This window comes from Osmerus mordax, chromosome 6 (genome assembly GCF_038355195.1).
Source record: "Osmerus mordax isolate fOsmMor3 chromosome 6, fOsmMor3.pri, whole genome shotgun sequence".
NCBI classification, from domain to species: Eukaryota; Metazoa; Chordata; class Actinopteri; order Osmeriformes; family Osmeridae; genus Osmerus; species Osmerus mordax.
Window position 1 is genome coordinate 5090164 of NC_090055.1, and position 22531 is coordinate 5112694.

The 22531-nt window shown below is 45.1% G+C and overlaps 1 protein-coding gene across 2 annotated transcripts; it reads right to left on the minus strand.

The window, feature by feature from the left end:
* Positions 1-18367: 18367 nt before the first annotated feature.
* bola1 (bolA family member 1) lies at positions 18368-19466 on the minus strand. 2 transcript variants are annotated; one of them, XM_067238563.1, is made up of 2 exons: positions 19404-19466; positions 18368-18940 (listed from the first exon to the last, which is right to left on the minus strand). In XM_067238563.1, exon 2 carries the CDS (start codon positions 18911-18913, stop codon positions 18461-18463), a length of 453 nt encoding a protein of 150 aa, XP_067094664.1. In that variant the 5' UTR covers positions 18914-18940; positions 19404-19466; the 3' UTR covers positions 18368-18460. The 2 variants fall into 2 exon arrangements, with proteins under 2 accessions (XP_067094664.1, XP_067094666.1); XM_067238565.1 differs by having other exon boundaries at positions 19408-19450.
* Positions 19467-22531: the final 3065 nt, after the last annotated feature.

Genomic DNA, 22531 nt, shown 5'->3' on the forward strand with positions numbered 1-22531 from the left:
ATCAACATGACAATGGGTGCCAACACACAACTTTACCCACACCTCTCTAACAAATAAACAAACAAACACATACATAATAAACTTTGGTTTGTTGGTGTGTAGTTTCTTACCAAACTATTATTAAAGACGGATTTGGACACATTTTACAAAGTCAAAACACACACTGTTTCAAAGCAATTGCAGCTATCTCTCCACACTTACTCAAACCACATGCACTCAGTAACACCTCTTGTGTAAGGATGCTTGTAGAAGCCTAGGTTCAGTGGGCCTTTTCAGGGAGGGAGGGAGGGAGGGAGGGAGAGGGGGTGCTATACAGGGAATGCTATGTGGCTAGCACGACCTGACATGTCTCTGAAGCTGGAGGGGGTCTTGACCTTTGACCCCCAGCTCCAAAACTGGGAAGATGAAAAAAGGGGACAGGGTGGGAGGGTTCACCTCTAAACAAGGGCTTCTGTTTTGACCACTTCAGGAATGTTAGTTCCATAAAAAGATGCCTACTGAGAGAAAGAGAGAGAGAGAGAGAGAGAGAGAGAGAGAGAGAGAGAGAGAGAGAGAGAGAGAGAGAGCTACTCCACTGTGTGCTTTATGCATTTCACTGATCTTACCAGTATTTCCCAGATTTGTATTGATCCTTTCATCATGGCTTTTCTGAGGATGTTTGTTATGAGGATGCGTGTGTTTTTACACCCCCAAAAAATCCCTAAAGAAACCCAATGTAACCCCGTGCAAATTTAGACATTAAACTATGTAAGAGAACCTTGTGAAAGCCTTTTGGCCCAACATCCTCGATTAGAAATCATCAAGTACTGAGACTGTGACCAATGAGCTTAACAAGGCAGTGTATCAGGGATTTTGCCCCCCCACCCCCCACCCCTCCGCCCCAACCCCTATGCTATCTCTGCCTCCTCCTTGTTTTCCACCTCCATAATGCAATGTTTACAGCCGTTTTCACCCCCCGAAACTGTGGTCATGCGATCGGGCAATAAATTAACCCCTCTGCCCCCACTGAGGGCCCGGCCCTTGTGACTGGCTAGCCAAAGAGCTTCAGTCTAGGAAGCAGGACGGCATTGACAATGCGTGGCATGGGCGTTTTAGTAGATAACCTTGCGTTGCAGATTTTTTGTTCCGGGCGCAAATCACATCCGTTTGAGAGAAGCTCTACAGAAAGGTCCTCTAATCCATTGTGAACTGGAACCTTGACATGGGGTTTGGAGCGTGCGTCTCGGAAAAGACGAGCGCCTGTTTGGCCAAATGTCATCTTTGTGTTCTGCCTGCGATAAGGAGGACACTAGGAAATGAGGCAGCATCTTCAGACAATGTGCTAAGATTGTGAGTGAAGATACCTGTGTGATTTATCAGCAGATGACGGCTGAATGGCTAGTTACTGTATAGAGTCCTGTCTGCTCCTAAAGTAGACAGGCGACCGATGTAATGCGCCTCTCGTCATGCCTCATCACAAGCCCGTTTTGGGATCATGGAAAGAGAAAGAGGTTTGAGGTCACTCCTCTACCTTGCGGCATGTTTCCTATAGGGAATCACCAACGCTAACAGAAGCAATTTCTTCAGCACAGTAATCATACTTATGATTGTGATCTTCGGTATCAAAGTTCCTGTAAAATGTATTTTGTAGTCATCGCTGAGCAGGTTGAGGGACAATCAAGAGACCCTTGGAAAAGTTTAGGATTGACCCCAGACCTGTAATCTTTGATTCGATCAGCCTTCTTCTCCATGTGATTTCCCTGTGATGGAAGCTCCTCAAGTCCTCCACACACAGGCCATTACCAGCAGAAGCTGGGATAGCCACTAGAAGAACACAACATTGTCATAAGGTCTCATTTGTGCTTGATACTTAACTCTGAGGTGATTTTGGAGTCTGACCTAGAATCAGCTAGCCTGCCTCAAACCTCCTCCTTAATCATTGAGGGGTGAAAATAGAAAACAGACCCTGGAACAGTGTCTGATTGGGCCATCAGGCCAGGTCATTCCAGACGCGGTCGTCGTCCAACTGCTTAACGTGTGCAGGGGTGGAAAAAAAGCAGAATTCCCCTCCCTGCAGTTAAAATCTTAGACGGTGGTCTTTAACGCATTCTGCCCCCCTCCCCCTCCCCCCAGCTCCCTCCCTTCACTCCCAATAAAAAACCCTGACCAACAGTTGACCTTTTACGTTTGCCCCCCCCCCCGTTCCCCTCTTCCATGCCTCCATACCCTTCCTCTTCTTCTCTCCCTCTTTCCCTGTTACTTGTGGCACCACAACGGGCCAATGAGAGGCAGCAGCTGTGGGGAGGGAGGGAGTGAGGGAGGGAATGAGGGAGGGAGGGAAGGTGTGTGTGTGGGGGGGTTGGGGTCACCGGGGGTCATGGTACTGGTAAAGTCATCGCCGGGACTACGGTGCGGGGCACCGCTTCTCCCTTCAAAGGAAGGGTGGTGACGTACTTTGCAAGGCCTCCTCTCCCCTCCCACACACACATACACACATGCACACACACAGACACACAACCCTCCCTCACCCATAACCCCCCCCCCCTCCCGTGGCCCCCTTTGGCCCCGCTGTTCTCTGGCTCTCAGGGGTCGACAGCCGAGGGTTAATAAAGTGATGCCAGGTGTTGGCCAGAGAGACGGGTTTTTTTTCTCCTTCTTTTTTTATTTAAAAACTCCCATCGTACTGGGGGCCCTCATTTAACACTGCTGAATCCTGCTGAGGGATCAAGCTGAACAGTCAGCTTGTCTAGAAGGGTGGCCGTGTATGTCAAAAGAAAGACACTGTTCAGGTAGCAAGCAGTTGCTGAGATGTGTGTATGTGTGTGTGAGAGAGACTGTGTGAGAGGATATGTGCGTGTGTGTGCATGTGTGTACGTGCGTTAGTGTGTGTGTACGTGCCATGGATAAGAGAGATCCGAATCCTAAATCCTCCAACAGGCAGCCATTATACTGGATCAGTGGAGACACAAGCACAAAGTAGATATGAGGTGTGAAGTAACAGAGTACTGTTGTAGTTATAGTAAAAAGCGTGCAAAGGTGAAGGGGGATCTTGTGCCTTGGAACCCTATGGAAGACAAATCCCTGAATGGCTGTGAACATCAAACCCCAGTGAAGTGGAGTCACTGTGGTGAGAGCAAATGGCCTATGACAACCAGCGTAGAGGAAACAGAGGGAAGCCGTCAGCGAACCAATGCCACTGAGCTGCGAATCTGAAACTAGAGAGGTTTCGCTTTGTGTGTGCGCATGTGCCTGTATGTGTGTGCTTGTGTGCCTGTGTGTGTGTGTGTGTGTGTGTGTGTGCACACGTGTGTGAGACGGAAAGAAACTGAACATTTTTATTTGTGCCTGCACGGGTGGTGTGTCTGTGTACGTACGGACGTAAACCTCCATTGTACAAAATTCCGCCTCACCTTGCCACGGTGAAACGAAAGAGGCTCCTAATTAACGCTAATTAACGTCAACGACAAGCCAAGGGGCCATTAGTCCCATTAATCCCCCGTTTACATTTTCCCTTCTCTCTGGAACCCTGCTGGCAAATTCTCACCCCAATCATAGAAAGGATACATTGTTAAAGACCCCAGCATCAAAGAAGAGAGCCCCCTCCAACCAGTCTCCCCATTAGGGACTGAGACGTGGACCTGATCCGAACACAACCCTTCATAGTGCCCAAGGACCGGGATGGGAGGGGGGCTCAGAGATTGCCCTCTGGCCCTCCTGAGTTTAGACCCCCTGTCCGATCCATCAATGACTCGTTTGGACCATTTCATGATCCTCTGGCCGTGTAAAAGAAAAGAAAGAAGGAAAGAAGAAGAAAAGTGGAGCGTGAAAGAGGGTAGTAAAGGATCTAATACTGTAAAAGAGCTTCAGTGTATGGGCTGTGTTGGGATGGTAGACTCTGTATGTGGGAAAGGGTACAGGGGTGTGTGTGCGCGCGTGTGTCTGCATGCATATGTGTTGCGTGTGTGTATGTGTGCGTGTGTGCAGTTGTGTGTGTCAGAGGGTTTCTTTGATTATGGAAAGAGGATATTGGGGAGGGGCCTTGACCTGACTGTGTATTAGCTGTTCTCCTGCCCTGGGGTTGTACAGTGAAAGCTGGGAAGTGGACAGTGAGAGGAGCACTTGTTCAGGAGACCACGGCTTGAATCTGACATTTCCCCAACTAACCACCAAACCACAATGACCCCAGAACAGCAGATAGGCAACATTTCACAAAACCTTTTCGAGACACAGCTTGGTTTATTTCTAGAAACTAGTGAAGTGGGCCAATACTGCTCTGCCATTTATCCTCTCCTCTTCCCCATTTCATACCTCTCCTCATATTTTTTTTATGTTCCTTACATCTTAAAACATGATTTAGGTTACATTTCCATGAAATGTCCTTATTCACACACAGTGTCATCCACAAAGACATAGCCTTAAGACGAGGTCATAGTTGAATCATTGATTATCTGGGACTACGTTACCTCTGTAATACATTCTTACAAGTTATTATCTTCAAGGTTTGACCTCAATTTCCCTCAAAACTTTCCCCTCAGTGCTGAGAGTAACTTTGCACCTCACATTCATAAATCACTCACTCTTTTCAGATTTATAAAAGCGCACATACTCCTAACGTTTCCTACGAGTCAAAGTCTTTTTTGTGTCGCCTTTTCACAGCTTAGAGAGTAAACACTATAAATTCCAGCACATAGCCAAGGCACGGAATGTTGTGTTATTTTGCGGCTCTGCGGGTAAGTACAATAGAGAAACAGCTGTCCTGTTCTATTCCTGGTTCTATTCGGGGTCTCAGGGAGCCACTGGAGACCAGGAGCACGTGTTCGTTAATGATCAATTACAAAAGCCACAATGGGAGAGTTGGTCACCGAGGTGTTTCTTTTTGCTTTCAAATCATTTGAATGACCAAACCTTTTGCCGAATGAGTAACCTAAGATGTGTTCTAAGCCTTAATTGATCATGATGAGTCAATCGTTTTAAGGATGAGGGGTTAACTTTTTCTTGTCTGAGACATTGAGAAAATGTTATATAGTCACGTTTCAGCAATTATTTTACTTTCTCATTGAAAATGAAGACCTTTTCAAACACAATGATGTTTGTCAGTGAATGGGTTAAAACATTTATTTGGGTTTTCCTGGGGATTAGGAAACCCCACTGTATATCCCCTCACTGTTCTTAAGTCTTTTGAATTGCGCTTAAGTCATTGGTGTTTAGATGAGAATTTGGCTCAGAATTGGTTCTTTACCTCTTTACACTGGTCTAACTTATCTGGGAAGGCTTACGCCACATAAGACAAGGCTATTCACACACGCAGAATGATGAGGCAGTTAAAACTATGGCTAGGACTCAGTGTGTGAGTATGTGTGTGTGCGTTTGTTTGTGTTACGTTACCAAAAGGTTCAATTGCGTTGCGTTACCAAAAGGTTCCCTTAAAGTAGTAAACATCAAGAGGAAGTTTTCAAAAGCTATGAGCACTAAAGCTGTAGAGAGACGTTTTAAAAGAAAGCTGCCCAGACAAGCTCACACATAAACACAATCACATACATACACACACACAGAAGCACACACACACACACACATACACACACAAACATATAGAGGCACCTATCCCTTTAGGGCAGTCCACAACCCTCCCCCACCCTTGAAACCCGATCTGTCGGCATGCAGCACGGAATTCTCCAATCGCCCTGACTTTTGACCTCTGACCTTTTTGGCAGCACACAGAAGAGAAGATAAAGTGTCCAAGCCTCTCTTTTCCCCCTAACACAAAAAATCCCCTGTTCTAGCAGTCCTCCCACACACACACACACACACACACACACACATACTGATTGCCATTTGGGACACCACTAGTCTAACTAACACTCATTGGTTCCCGTGAGGCACACAGACATAATGACTCTTGATACGTGGGTAACAGTGTGTAACGTAAGTGTGTGTCAGTCACATAAGAGGCAGCACTTGCATGCACGCTTGCTCGGGTGCGCGTATATCCCAGTAATACGTGTACACATGTGTGCATCTGAGTATCTGCATGTGCATCAGTCTCGACATGTCTATGTCAGTGTATGTCGGTCACAGTGTCTAGCTACACGTGTATCAAAGTGTGTAAGTGTGTGTGTGTTCCAGAGGGTGTGAGTCCTCCGTTCCCATAAGGCTGCCCCAGAGGGCCCCCAGTGCGTCTGTAAAACCCTGGAGCACCACCTCTTCTTCCCTCACCATCTGACCACTGCCATTTGTGCATTGTGTGTGTCCGGCGTGACTGCTCCCGTCATTTTCCTCTTTGATTGGACCCTCGCACAATGTAATCAGTGTTACAGCTGTCTCAAAAGGCCTCTTGTGCTGTGTCCGAACCATGCCGATCAGACCGATGCGTCCGCACTTCGCTTAAAGTTCCATTCAGGCCCGGCGACAAACGACAAACTGTCTGGCGAACATGTGTCAAACGACTTGATTTACTGCTTTGTTTGACTGCGGTGGACCCTTCTGAACATGGTCTCTTTCTGTGTGTTTCTAAGAATTGCCATGGCCTTAAGCTTGAAATTGTAACGTACAGACTGGAGGACCAGCACGTGGTCTCTCAAACGGCGCGTTTGTAGACTTTTCTTTTTCTGTATCATTTTGGAGTAATTGACTTATTATCCATTTAAAACACATTTGAGTTCGTCTAACAAATCCTGCTGGCCCCGAGTCAAACATTAAAATAACATTTGAAAGTAGAAATGGAAACTTGTTGAGTTTGAAGCTCAAAAGAGAGATGAGAAATTCCAGGAAACGCCATGTGGTTTGAGTTAGTTTGTTAGTGAGTGGTGTGCCTTCAACTAAGGTAACTCAGTGTGGTGGATCTCTAAACTGTAGCCAATCCATTAACGGAAAGATCCCTTGATCTTTTTCTTTAAACCCTCCGCCGTGTCCGATTAAATGTAGCTGATTTTTACGCCTTTGCTATGGAGGCCATGAGGCCTGAATGGGGTCCTGACAGAGTAGCTATCGTGTGCTGTCAATTCAATAGCCTGAGGATAAAGGAACAAATAACCACCAGACTGGTAAGAGGTGACTGTCCACACTCAGTATGAACATGTCCTCTGGAGCTTTAAGGCCAGCCAACAAATGCAGTGCATACAAGAGAATTACAAATGTCAAAATAAGAGTCACAAACAAAAATAAGATAAAGTTGTCGTGAGAAAGAGTCAAAAGGTCCCAAAAATCTCCAAATATTTTGACACTGACAACTGTATTTAACTTCTATTCATTCAGATGTTGGTCAGCGTGACGAAAGGAATTTGACATTTAAGAAAATCCCCATGTCATGGGGTACTCGAAAGGAAAGACGCACAATTACAGGCAAAGCCGATAAGAAACTCTTTCCCAAATCACCCCAAACAAAAAATTACTTATGCATCACTTGACTCTTAATACGTGACCCCCAGGACAACAAACCAGGCTTCCCCCTCTCCCTCTTCTCTCCAATAGGGTGTTAAGAACGGTCCCTACTTGCTCCCCTGGGAATGCTGGGAAAGGAAGGCCTCTGCATCTGTCCTCAGCCTCGGGGGAAAAGAGAGAGATTCCTTCACCGGCACCCACCCGCCCACCCCCATCCCTAAAGACAGAGAGAGAGCTGGAGAGATGGAAAGACAAGGAAAGGGATAAAACACAAGGAAAGATGAGGAATTGGAGGATCGAGGGGGGGAAGATTGACCAAAAAAGTGAGATAGAGAGACGGGGGGGGGTTCAAAAATAAGATAGAGGGGTACAGAAAGAGAAAGAAAAAAGGAAGGAAAGAAAGAAAGAAAGAAAGAAAAAGAAAGAAAGAAAGAAGGAAAGAAAGAAAGAAAGAAAGAAAGAAAGAGGGAGTCTTCTTTATGAAGCCATCCATCACTTCCTCAATAGCTCAGTAGGCAGAAGTGGAGAACCAGGCACCCCAGGCGTTGGCTCAATGGGGCTGGGAGGGTAGAGGGAGGAGAAAAGGTGGAGAGGAGATAGTAGAGAGAGGGGCAGGGGCCACTACTAGTGAGGTGCTTGCGGGACTGTGATCTTTTGCTCCCTCCCTCCTGTGAAGTCAGCAGGGAAAGTGATTAGGCCAAGCAGTCTCTCCTCCTCCTTCCCTCCTTTTCCTCCCTTCATTACAAGTTGCGACAGATCTCACCTTTCATGGAAGTTTGTTGTAATTTTCTTCGCATTTCAATGGATTCAAGTTGTGTTAGGCAACTTCCAATATACATCCTAACTCATGCCAATGTGTACAGAAGTTTTTGCTTAAAAGTCTCTAGTCAGCCCCCCCCCACCCTTTCTCTCTGTCTTTCTCTCCCTTTGTCTCAAACTGAGGCATTGGGTGTATTAGCTGTCTGATACATTTTGATGGTATGGCATTTATTTTTGTTTCACTATTCAGAAGAATGAGTTGCCTCACAAACTCCAGGTACCCATCAATGGCAGATTCTCCATCTATCAGTGATGGCCATTGATTAGAAGTGCAAACCAAGCCAGTGTGAACCAAGACTCAGCACTTTCATTTTGACCATTGTGTTGCACTTTGGTACGGATAAAGAGGTGAATACTTCCTCTAGGCTACAAAACTTTGACTCACTTGTTTTTTTAAGGTGAGATTGGATTTGGTTGAGTTCCTCAATCCAGAAGAGTTTGAACCACAGGGAGTCAGATGGCTGAGTGGTTAGGGAAGCGGGCTAGTAATCAGAAGGTTGCTAGTTCGATTCCCGGCTATGCCAACCAAATGACGTTGTGTCCTTGGGCAAGGCATTTCACCCTACTTGCCTCGGGGGAATGTCCCTGTACTTACTGTAAGTCGCTCTGGATAAGAGCGTCTGCTAAATGACAAAAATGTAAATGTAAATGTAACCAATTGACTGTTAATCAAGGAGTTGTAAGTGTGGGATGGTGTTGACCTGTGCGTGTTCCTCCTGGTCTAAAGGTCCCCTAACATTAAGGTTACAGCCCAGCAGTTTTATTGGCCCTCTAAAGTCATCAGTACTTTGGGATTGGGTGAAAGTCTTCTAATGGAGTCAGTAATTGGTCCAATCTGTTTATTAGGTGTTCTGGTGGTGGGGAACAGCTTTAAGGTATTAAGTAAAGTATACACAACTAGCTAAACAGTGGTATGTTATGTATAAACAGGTAAATGGTTCAATAAAAAATTAATTGTAATGTACTGTCATCAAGTGTTAGGGTGTATTATCTGCATCGAAAGTGATGTCTTCGTCTTCTGTATGCACTGTAATTTATTTTCTTTTTTCTGCAAATTGCCAGACCATGTGGGTATTCTCTGGTAGGAATAGCTACTATAGTCTACTTGTCAATTAAGTATATTTCCTGAAGGCAGCTCTATTTGCTGTGGGGTGTCCTGAGCACTGACAGCTCGTCAAGGAATCTCTTCACTGCCCCCCTAAAGAGGAAAGCTTTGGTCTTTAGCCTTTCTCTCCCATTATCTGTGTGACCCATCCTCTTAAAACAGTTGGATGACTTAAAGGTCCTGACTCTGCATTGAGACCCAGCTTAGATGTCAACTATGGCTTTCAATGTCCACACACACACACACACACGCACACACAATCTAAGACAATAAAGCAAAATCCTCCCCAGCCAATGTGCACACACACACAGTCACTCTCTCTCTACTCTCTCTCTCACACACACACATACGCTGATGCATATGAAAGGTAAAAACAAAAAAGCATAACACAAAAAGAAAACAGGACTCTGGTCTCTCTTTTTGGGGGGAAAATACTAGATATTTTCTTGTGATGAGCCAACAAAAAAGAGGAACATCTCCAAAAAATACCCAACACCCCCCCAACTCCAACACCAGTGAGTCCTTTCTCCTGCTGACCACCGCCCTCCCCCTCTCCACCTCTCCCCCACCGCCCTTTGGGTCCTTTCACCCTGGCACAATGGCGGCCTGGGCCTGTGTTATTTGAGGCACTAAAGGGCCGGCCCTCCCGCCCGCCCCCAGGACAATGGCCCCCCTGCCAGGGTCTTTCTTCCCCTCACCTCCCTAATGACAGGTTTCATCCTCTACTCCCTGACCTCCAGGGGGGTGGGGGTAGGGGGTGGAGGTCCCTGGGCTGGCCCTCCACCTTTCTCCCTGCTAACCCGCTGGCCCGCTAGTACGCCTACCAGTTCTAATACACACACACAAACACCCGGCCACTCTCACTTTCTCACTCTGTTGCTCTCTCCCTCGCTTGCTGCTTCCTCCATCCATCACTTTCTCACTTACTAACTCACTCACGTAATACTGTGAACAAACTGTAAAGTGCCGCTAACTGTTGTAAAACTCAAGTACAGAACTCCAACAACATGATTGTGTTTGCACAAACACACACATACATACAGTACATTTACATTTAGTCATTTAGCAGACACTCTTATCCAGAGCGACTTACAGCAAGTACAGGGACATTCCCCCGAGGCAAGTAGGGTGAAGTGCCTTGCCCAAGGACACAACGTCATTTGGCAGAGCCGGGGATCGAACCAGCAACCTTCTGATTACTAGCCCGATTCCCTAACCACTCAGCCACCTGACTCACATACACTCACACACACACACAAACTCCCATACCTAGAACATACCAATGCAGACATTCCCCATTCACATCCACATTCACTCACACACACTGTTTCTTAAATCTCACATTCTAACACCCCCACCCCTCACCCCCACCCCCACCCCTCACCCTGCCTCTCCACCCCATTCTTTGACAGTCATTTACTGTAAATTCCTGTATTGTCACTTGCAAGCTGTCACTGGTCACTCTAGGTTAAATGGTCACTCCATTCATAATGCAGATATTTGCCGAAAGAGGCGCCTTCTATTAGCTCACAGGGGAAATCACCCTCTGTGCTCTTATGTAACGTCCATCTCAGGGATGATCGATTGTGTTCCAGAGGGCAACACACTCTGAGTAGTTTAACAATTTATCTAGTTTGGAAGCTAGAATCACCGAAGCGAATCCCTTTTCTCATGTCATCACAGTCATTTGTATACAGAAGAGGAATGAATCAAAAGTTTGTCCGAACAGGCAAGACATAAAAGTGTCCCCTATTTCATGTGAAGTTATGAATCCATTTTATGTTTCTGTAATTCTTTATGGGGATGAGACTTGTTGCTGCTTGAAGTCTCCAATAATCAGAACTGTCTGCTTAAAAATACCATGATTTTATTTTAATATATATAGATACTCTCCAAAAACGTTTTCTAAATAACCCCTTAAAATATGTTTCAATATTCTCATAGTAATAATAAATAATTATGAATCAAATTAAATAGAAAAGAGTTCAATTGCTCCAAAAGTAATCTTGGGTGATTGTAGATCAGAAGTAGTGGTGGTGTTGCAGCGGGGCGATGATCTGGAGAGAGGGCGAGAAAACTACTCACCGCGGCGACATGCGGGCGACAGGGTGCGACAAGGATGGGTAGTTTGACTACAGGGTGGATAACAAGGACTCACCCACCAACACACACACTCACACACACATAAAAGAGCACGTGCATGCGCATCACACACACACTCTCTCTCTCTCATTAATACATACTTGCACAATACACACACACAAAGTCACTATGGAACATACACATGACAGCGCTGACAAATCCATGCATGTGCACACAATTGCACGCACACACCTTGCCATGGAGTCCCCTCGCATGGCCTCCTCCCTGGGGGGTCACAGTGGCAAGAGGAGGGGGCTGTTTCACGGTTGACCTTCTCCTCACGCCTTTGTGAGCCCTTTTACCCCTGCGCTGGTTCTCTTGACCTACTTGGTCATCCCGGAGCAAGCCACTTATAATACACGAATCTTAGCCTACAGCACGGACGTACATCTGTCAGGCGGCCTGTCTGTTTTTTTGCCTCTCTGTTGGTCTGCCTGTCTGTCTGTCTGTCTGTCTGTCTGTCTGTCTGTCTGCCTGGAAATAAGTTGACTTTCTGTCCGATTGTCTGGGTTGAGCCCGGCTCCAGGGCTTTAAACGACCTCCCTACCATGATTTTGTGTTTAGTATTTTGATGAGAATTTTTTTAAATAAAACAATACATTTGGCAGTTGCTTCCTTTTTTACTTAAACTTTTGGTATTCTATGAAATAGTGTGGAGTTTAGACTCAAGCAACAGTAACCACCTTTCTTTCTGAAAAAGGAAACTGTCCAGTGTTGTGCCTTATGGCCTCCCTCTCCCTCAGGCAAGGTATACCAGCTACCAGATACCAGCACTCAACACTGAACCCCTCTCCCAGAACGAGCACTTAGGATCTCCTATCTCGCACACAGCCTAACACCACCGAGGCCTACCAGTGGATGTCAACCATTTTCTACCTAGATGGACACAGACAAAGAAACGCAAGCTTGTGGGAGAGAGGGGGAAAGGTTTGGGGAGAGAGGGTCTGTCAGGGTGTTTACTAAACAGTCGGAGAGCCGACGAGAGCCATCCAGAGAAAGAAGACGAAGAGGGGAAGTGGAACTGGAGAAAGGAAAGAGAGACCGGGACAGGAGGAGACCCTTCAGAAGCGCTGGAGCGTGGCCCAATCAGAGGATGTGTTTACCGTGCAGTAACGCAAACACAGGAAGTTGTAGGGGCTTCCTCCCAACACATATCCTCTTCCGCAAGCTAGAGTCACACTGAGAAGGATCAATACAGAACTGGAAGTAGTGCAATTCTGGAAAACGTCTGCTCGGTTCACTCTTCCCGGTGTTTCTTTTCCCCGGCAAACCCTAAATTGAGGCCAGAGTCAACACCCGTACCCTCAGGGTCATTCCAATGTTCAGAATGAGGGGTAGAGTTAGTGATGTCATGCCCTTAGACCTCCCTTTCACACCCTCATTTGGAGGGTTCTCTTGAGCAGACTGGCCAGCCATTATCATCCACGATTCGAAAGTTAGCTTCCCCCTCCTCCTCTTCAGTCCATATCGAATGCTTGTCACTCAATTATGTTATCATCTTTTGGAGTGGCACAGAGTGAGTGAATTAACTTGATTTGGAAGAATCGTTGTCTTCGTGGACTGAGAAAGACGTGTAAATGTGCAGTCTCCACTGACTTCTACTAAAACACACACACACACTAACACACACATGTTTTCACACATTCCAACATACAGTCCCCAAAGCACAAATACACATCCCTTAGAGCCGACATACACACTTAAGTCGCTAATACCATTAATTTCAAAGAAGAAATTGAGATGGGCCCTTAAAGATTAAAAGATGTTGTTTTCCACATACAGCAAACCTGGAGTTGACCCAGCCCTTCACACTCAGCCCTGTTGTTTTATGTGCTCCCTAATAACTCCACAAATTAAAGACTTCTATTTTTTTTTCTCTCCTCTCCGTTTAAAGGCTGGGGTTTCAAAGTGCTAATAAAATAAACTGCAGGGCCCCATTTCTTTATTTGTGTGTGAAGGGTGTGTGGGAGAAGGGGGGGGGGGGGGTCAGGGGTTTTAGGTTCAGAGGGGGGGTAAAAGAAACAGGGGTCAGTGGAGACAAAGGAGAGTGAGACCCCAGGGTCAAGCAGCCTGGTGGCCAAAGTCCCCGAGCTGGCGTTTTGCAGGCAAAACAGCCCCGCTTGTATAATCGCTGGGTATGTTTTGTCCGAGAGAGTAGGATAGAGTATATCACTGGCGGCCCGACACATGAACAATAGATCACGTTTTGTCGGCGTTCGTCTCACGGCAAAGCGTTCGCAGTTCTTTTGAGTCATCTGTACATCTGGAGTAGCAGAGATTAACCCCCCCCCATTCACTGACCTCACAGATGAAGGACCTTTGTGCCTGCTACATTGGGCCCACCAATCTATTCCATAGGTTGATGTTGGCTACATCACTCTTGCCAGGTGTCTGCGTTTGTGAATAGGCGAAAGAATAGCTGTGGTTTGGTATGAATGTATCATCACATAAATAAACCTTGTCACCAAAACACGATCATGCTGAGGTTGAGAAACATCATTACTCCAGTCTTTCTCAAGTGATTACGCATATTTGGTGTTTGTCTGAAGTATTCAGCTGCTCAATCCCAACTAAGTGTTTTTCTGCCGTATTTTAAAAGGGGATACATTTTACACTGAGGATACGCTTTATGAGTGGCCATCATTGTGAATGCATCTTACTAACCATAAACCTCCACATTCCACAAGAACCATAAAACTCAAAGATTATGGCTCATGGCTGATCATGGATCATGGCTGCTTTTGTGGCTGAACATCATTCCACCACACAGCCCGTCGTCCATGCATGTGCGCTGCACGGCTGTCACTCAAACACCCAGAAATATTTTTTCAACATTGTTGTTTGAATAACATACTACCTCTTGGCAAAAAAACATCATTGTTTAGTCATTCTCAGGGGGGCTGAGCAATAACATAATACGATGATATGATAATAGTTTCAAGCTGCGCGTTAAATAGAAACATAATCAAAAAGCCTGTCCGCTCTCCAAGGGGCTCAACCATGCTAATCTTCCTGCATCAGCAGTGAGCACAGGGGAATTAAGAGGTGAGCCAAGTGACTCGGAGATGGAAGTTAGGAAAAAAAAGACTGAGGAAAGGTCTAGAAAATGTTGAAAAAGGATGTACAGTGTATGGGGGGTAGATATGTGTGTGGGTAGATTGGGGGGGTTGACATGAGACACAGTTGAGGGGAAAGTTGATAAGGCGCTGGAGAAAGGTTGAAGGGAGAGTTGAACAAGGCTCGGTGTGGGAGGCAACGCAAAGATCGATAGAGAGATGGGGGGGGGGGGAAAGTAAAAGAAAGCTGATTGACAGAGTTGAGCGAAGGTTGAGGGAGGAATGAGAACAGGGTTCAAAGATAGCAAGTGAGAGTGAAGATCACAGAGGGTTGCGCAAAAGTTGAGAGGGAGCCGAGAGAGAGGGCAGAGGGAGGACAGCGAGAGGGGTTGAAAGAGGGAGTCTTATCTCTGTCCCATCTGTCTTGACATGTACACTCCCCTGGTTAGTGCCCTCGAGGGGTGAGAAGGAAAAGCATACGTGTCATTGACTGAGTGTGTAGGGCTTAGGGATAAGGCCTTGGCCTGTGCACTCTGGCCCAAAAACACGCCTAACCAGCCTCGCTTGAACTCTCATGACTTACGGCTGTCATGGAAAAACCATTGACACAAAGGCAGACACATCTGTGAAGATGCAGATGTTCACTTAACTTGACATCTCATTTCGAACCGTCGGAGAAAAACCTAGTTTTACATGGAGTAGTGAAACGATTATACTGGGTAATTAGATTTCCACAAAATATAATTACGAAGAAGTTGTAGATATGTTAACCTCGTTCTTGTCAATCTGTTTGGATAGTTTAGAATTACTACTGTTCAAATACAAATATGGGCAGTGGGACTATTTACTGTTTGTCATGAAAAAGTATTGATCCAGGCTGTTCCACATCAACGTGAAGCTCCTAGATGTTTTACTTACTTGGCACACCTGGGAGATTTACGCTAATAAATGCCTGATGTGGAGGGCCGGTTAATTCCCCCTATAAAATAACTACCTTCCTTCCTCCAGTGGACCCGGCTGTTGTTTATCAAACGAGGTAACGTCCTGTCATGTGACCCCCTCCTCACAGCAGCCCACCTGTGTGGACTTTTCTCTTAATCCCCCTCCCCCCCCCCCCCACACACACACACACACACTAGCCCCTTTTTCTATCTGCTTTGAATACTTAGACTACTGAGTGTAACTAATTCTCCCACACAAGGATATTGTCTTCCCCCTATCTCTCCTTTTGTTCCTCTCTTTCAAGACGCCTATTCACTGATTTCATTAGTGAGCAGTGTAGTGCGAGAGTGAGAAAACTTTCCAATTAAAGGGCTTAATAGGCTATTACCAGCACCTTAAATCCAACTTTGTTTTTTTTTCTCATCAGTAAACCCAGCAATGTGTATTTATCAGATTTGTTTTGCGAACTCATACTAATAGTTTTTGTTTTCGTCATCAGTGTCTTACGTTAAAGGTTTTTATCTATGTATCTATTTATCTATGTATCTATTGATTGAAAAAAACTATGATTGTAGGAATAAACCTTTGATATTTATTATCAGTGGCATTTTCCCATAAATCCTTTCTGTCCAGTAACAATATCTGGTTTATCATTCAAAACACATAAATGTTTGACGATTATTGTTATTAGTGGGCTTTAATTAAACGTGTTTAACAGGCCTTCTCCCCCTGCACGCACACATGCTGCACAGACACTGCAGCTGACCAGCGGAGACGTGAAGGAGGCCAGTCCCCTGAGACGGTCATACCAGCCTTTCTCAGACACCCATTTGGTGGTGGCTAATACCCCAATCACCCCCCCCCCCCTCCCTCCAGCCCACTCTCTGACCCCCAACCTGGAGGGGTCAGCTGTGCAGAGGCAGCCCTCTGGTCCGGAGCCGGAGCGTAAATCAGGGGGGGCATCCAATCGCGGGAACCATGCCCTGCCCAGGGTCCCAGCCGACCCCGGTCCGTCCTGGCACCATCCGTCCTGGGGCTCTGACGCAGGACCAGCCTGCCTGCCGCCGAGGTGGGTTCCCACTGATGGAGGACCCAGACCGGGCTACTCAGGCAGCCTTGAGACCTACTGGCCTACTGATCCATCATGGCCGTGGGATAGAACAGAGGCAGACTACCTAGCAGGGTTGCGCTCAGTTCTTCTTCGGTACAGTCAATTCACAATGGTAAACTGTGTTGATTTTAAATGTTGATTTTCCATATTGTAAAATATATTATGTATTTATACATAATGTTATCAATTTAACTCAAATTACTTAGAACCTTTACTATTACTTTAGTTCTCTAAATCAAGGAATGCCTTTTAATTTTACATTAAGTCTATTTCACTACACTAGACAGCTGTATACATGTCATAACAAGTCATAGCCTATTAAGACATTCAAACCAACCTGGTAATTTTCTCTGTGGAAGATATGTAAAGGCTAGCTGGGTGATGTACTACCTAAATGTCTTAAAAAGTTTAAATGTAATTGTAAGGCAAGTCCAAGCACTCTTCTTCATCACTTTTGAGTACTTGACATGTCTCTCCATCAAAAGAGCAGCTGGTATTGTGACACTGATATATTCTGTGCATCTCCAAACACAAGACCTGTTTTGCAATTCCTTTGCTCTCTGTTGAAGGTCTGCCCTGTGAGTAAGTCTTCCTTAAGGTCTGACACAAGTGGACAGGGGAGGGTCATAAACTGGTTGTGGTTACTGTTTTCTTTTTACAAACCAGTGACACCAGTTGTTCCTTCTCCTCACAGGGCCCTTTTGTGAGGCCTGACAGGTTGTCTGTTCCAGCCGGAGAACAACTGCAGAAGTCAACAAGCTTTACCTTCAGTTGACTCTGCATTCCACCGACGAAGCACCTTTATGAGCTTTTGAAAGCTTTGGACTTCGGAATTGTAGCAATGGTGCATTCCCCACAGATTTATTGCATTGTTTAAAGCAATCCGATTAAAAATGTGTTATAGTCTTCGCAACGTGTTGATTTCTAGTTGTATGTTGATTTAGCCTACAGCAAAACAAAACTGTCAAAATATTACAAAGTCATTTCTCAATTATATAAAGGACATGAAGAAAATCATGGGTTGTTTATTGTTTTGGTTTCAGTCATGTTCCTTTTTTACCATTACTCTTCCATGTTTTTGTAATAACAGTGTTCTTATAGGCTACTCATCGGCATTGAGAGAAGGGCAAGAAGGCCTTCACACTGACACACATGCAGCCTCTAGAGACAGAAATAGCAACACATGCACACAGAAAATGTAAGAATATATCAAACACGAGACAACCTCTTGTCTCACTCGAGAGTGAAAAGTCTTAGGCACGTTAAGTCGGTATTTAACTCTAATCGAGCAAGGATACCTGATCTGCTCTAAGTAATGTTAATTCAAGGCACTGTTAGACCACCGTTATCAACCCTTCTCTTTCCGCCTAAGCGAGTCGGCCCTAATTCCACTTCACCACCTGAGTTTGCTGAAAATAAACGAATATTTTTTATCTAGATTTTCCGCATACTGTTCTTTTTATTCAGACAACAAACTAGACATAATGACCGAAGGCCTGTCTCCATCATATTCAACAAACTGTAGCTTTACGTTATGCTGCCCTCAAGTGGGCAAACTGAGGAACTGGCAGTGACGCCAATTCTCTGCAAACTGTCTTGTAACAGAACTTGCCTCAGCCTTAGGCTAACACTACATATTTTCAAAAGCTGCGTTCTGGTAAAATAAAAAAAATACGATTTTGGAGTTTAGTTACACTTTTAAAATATGTAATATTTATAATTAGACAAAGGAGAACTTATGTCAGCTCAGAAACCACTGTACTTTAATAGGTAACCATCTTTGCAAACATCCCATTTTCAAAGGCAGAAGTGTGGTTGTGGTTAGTCAGACTATGATTTCAATAAGAAAAAAAGGTTTATTTAACAACAGGGTATTTAACTGATCACATTAGCCATATATTAAATGTAAAATTGACACTTCCATTGAGCTCACTCCTGCCCAGCCTTGAGTTTCTCCTCGACTGTGTGATCCCCCCTTGAGCCTCCCATGCAGGGAGGGCTCTTGGCCAGACTGGGGTTGCTGCCCCACTGCTGAGGGGTCTTAGCTTGGATAGCCAGAGCATGGACACAGGTTCGGAGCTCCTCACTTAGAGCTTCGTTGACCAAGCGGTGGCGCTTTATTAAGGAGAGGCCATCAAAGCGTGGACTGACCACAAGGACTCTGAAATGGGACTCGGAGCCAGAGGGCACGGCGTGCATGTGGCTTTCATTGTGAACTTCTAAGTGTTCAGGCTCAAGAGCCTGGGTGAGCTTGGTCCGTATGATCCCTTCGACAGGCCGGTTGGGGTTTACGTCCATGTGGGGTTTGAAGTGGGCTAAGGTCCTCGTAAAGGTAGAGGTGGTCGAAATTTGACGAGCACTGCGGATAACAGTGGACAGCATCGGGGTCAATGCTATGAACCTCTCAACCTAAAAAACAAAAAAATAAACAGAATTGCACGTGGTGTGCCAATGTGGGGGTCATGTGCGGAGTTTGTTAGGAGAATTGGTTAGCTTGTTAACAAGCTAGCTAACAGCAGCAGACATTGCTATCCTGCAAATCAAACGTACTTGGTAAGACATGTAGCTAGATGTTTGATATAATATATCTTGATAACAAGTATAACGACTTAATTATGTTTGTGGACTGTGTGTTTTCCATTCTAGTCCGGTTGTCAAACGGATAACTTGCTAGCTAGAGTAATAGTAATGCTACAACTGATTATTTACAAAATAGCACAACAAACAGCCGAATACGACAGTACGTAGTTGCAAAACATTTGGATTCGAATATGTGGTAAACGTCAGCTATATGTGTTGATTTACACTGTAAGGTAAGTAGTAGTGTTATTACACTTTATGACGATTAAATAGTCTACTTATCGTATCGTACCTACTTGAATGGCTTGTCCTCTGTTCTGAATCTGTTCTTCACGAGTAGAGCAAGAACTACAAGTCTTTCTTTTTCTCGTTCAGTGTTGTGAAACGTCGGTAGGTATAAACGCTACTGGTTCATTACTGCCACCTATGGCACTGGAATAACTTTTCTCCAGTTTAGATTAGCTGTTTAGGACTGAGTCTTCACGGTTAAAGTTGAATGTAAATACATTTCATATTTCATGTGATTGTGTTATTTTCATAGGTCAAGGTAATAGGATTGAAATATACATCTTGTTTAACTGTAAATAAACAGAGTCAGAATCAGGTTTATTCGCCATGTAAGTTTACACAAACTAATGAATTTACTGTGGCAGGAAGGTGCATACAATAAACATATACGGATCTTAAATAAAAAAAGTAGAAATGTACAATAGTCTAATTCCAAGAACCAATTAATGTAAATATAAAATATAATATATGTATAAAAATAAGAATAGGGCAACATGAGATCAACGTGGCTTGTGTGTAGTGCATGACAACTTTTATCATCATTAGGTACGTTCGACTTCATGCAGCGCCGGCGTCGCCTGCAACCGCCTGCAGCCCGGCTGACTTGAAGCAGCCAATGGCATTCTCAGCAGCCAATGGCATTCTCAGCAGCCAATGGCATTCTCCGCTTCAAGTCAGCCGGCTGCAGCCGGCGCTGCATGAATTCGAACACACCTATTAGTTGTTGGAAACATTATGACATCACAATGCCCAAGTAGATACAGCCAGGTGTTCTGTGTCAAACTTGTCATTGTACAACTAACATGCAAAATGGGATCATGCTTCTCTTGTTTAAAGGTATGTTTATTTTAGAATCTAATATCAGATCGTGTTGAATTCATTTTGATAGATATAAGTATATAGGAATAAGAATATTATACTATAATAACTTAAATCACAATTAATTATTTGATCAAAATAGTAAAATCACACAAACCTACTTCTGATCACTGATTAAAATGGAAGAAAGCCATGGGTGCTTTTTTGATTAAGTACGTTTGATTTACATAATCATTGAAACTGCACTACTGCTGTCTTCTAAGAGTTTAGGTAAAATGATCTGTGTACACATTTTCACACCAGCAGAACACTTGGCCTGAAAGTTATTTTCTTTCAAGACAGTACAACTGTGGTAGAAGTTTCTTTCACAAATACATCAGTTAAAATAAACTCTGCTGTTTCTCCAAACAGCCCAAAAAGCACAAAAAGCACAAAAAGCTAAAAAAGCACAAAGCTCAATCAGCTGTGGATGAAGACAGGATCAAGGTAGATGTGCAGAGCTCAACTCCTCCATCCATCTCCATCCACCATGCTCCATCAAACGCTGATAGCCTCCTGCCAACTTGCTCCACCTCGGCAAAGCAGGAGAAGAAGATGGGACTGGAGCATCAATCCTGCAGTTCCCTCTCTCCTTCCTCTAGCCCGCCCCCCTCTCTCCATTCCCTTTCTTCCTCGAACTCCCTAGATTTCCTTGCGCCAGACTCGCTTTCCTTGTTCTCTGGGGCATCCAGCCTCACCTCACTCCACCTCTCCTCTCTCTTCCCTTCTCAGGCCAGTCTTTTAGCTGACTGCCCCACTCCACCTTCCAGTCCTACCCCCTTTCCCATCCCAACCCCTAAACTGATTAATGTCCTCCCCAAGTCCCCCATCTCCCATCCTAACCCCACCCCATCTCCAGTCCATTTCCTCACGGCAGGGATAGCCGAGTCTCCTATTCCCTCCCATCCAGCCTCCCCGTCCCCTCTCACGCCCTCACCACTGCCTCTGTCTCCCATCCATTGCCTTCTTACCCCCAGCCCCTCCCCGGTCCCTCTCCCTGCTCCTAGCCTCCTGGAGCTCCCCACACCTGCCGGCAGCTCCCCCAGCTCCGCCTGGTCCTCTGTTAGCCAGGACCAAAGCAGCAGTGCAAGTTCAGAGAGGTAGATTCTGACATTCAGTCTCATGCCACTGGATACCCGTCCTTTTTATCATTTTGACAAAGTCCTAAAGAATTATTTAGTAATTGGAATGTATTGAGCTCATCGAGTCTGTTTGTTTTCAGCGCTCTGGTGGAGGACAGGCCGATCCAGAGTTTGGCAGCGACTGGAGGTGTGTGACAAGAGAGGCTTACAAAGGCACACATTTCTGTATTCCTCCTCACCCACACGGTCCCCTCATAACCATGTCATTTCCTCTGTCTCTCCTCAGAAGGCAATATGACCCTCCAACAGTCCTCTGTGTCTCTCGACAGGTAGGTTCAACAACTTCCTGCATGTCAGTGGGCTCAAATCAAAGTAGTTCACGTTCTCATCAGAAAACCCAGAAGAATGAAACAAAACATTGTTTGCGATGGACCTAACCGCTTCTTTCTTTTTCAACTCTCATCCACCTCTCTGTCTCTACTCTTTTCCCGCTCCTTCAGCGCTGTGGCTGTCCAGGACTTGTCCGCCACAACAAAGCAACAAGCAGATCTCATGTCAACCCTCAAGAGTCTACTCAGCTTTCTGGAGGTTCAGAGTGGCCAGGGAGAAGGAAAAGACAGGATCAAGCTGCTGGGGTGAAATACTCTAAATACTGAACTTTGAAAACATTGTGTTTCCTAGATTGATGTATTTTGTGGTCCTAGAATCAAAGTAACCCCTAATGAGTGAATTGCTTGAATCTATGGTTTACATTGAGGTTACATTAACTACTACATAACCCCCACAGCAATACCCATAGAAACAACATTGTACTGTAGTTACATAGGAATTGTTACAGTAAGTAACTCTGGATATCTTTTCACACAGGTTGCCTAATATCGGAAACACATGCTTTCTTAATGCAACCCTGCAGTGCTTGTTTGCACTTCCGGAATTCTCCGCCAACATCACGAAGCAGGAAGAGATCTGGGGGCCTTCTTCTTCTTCAGTTTTACTGAGGTACAGCTGCAGCCCCCCCCGGGATTTCTGCCTGTGGTCCGAAGGGGGACACCCTGAGAAAAATATGATTTGTCCCCCCCAATAAATCGCTGTAAACATAAGGAAATTTCTATAATAATATTAATAATATACATTTAACATATTACAATGTAGGCTATGTGTTACAGCGGTAATTTTGGTGTCCCCCTCAGGA

Bases quoted from the DNA above. Each gene is read 5' to 3' on its own strand.
- bola1 (XM_067238563.1), bottom strand. From the start codon at position 18,913: ATGCTGTCCACTGTTATCCGCAGTGCTCGTCAAATTTCGACCACCTCT.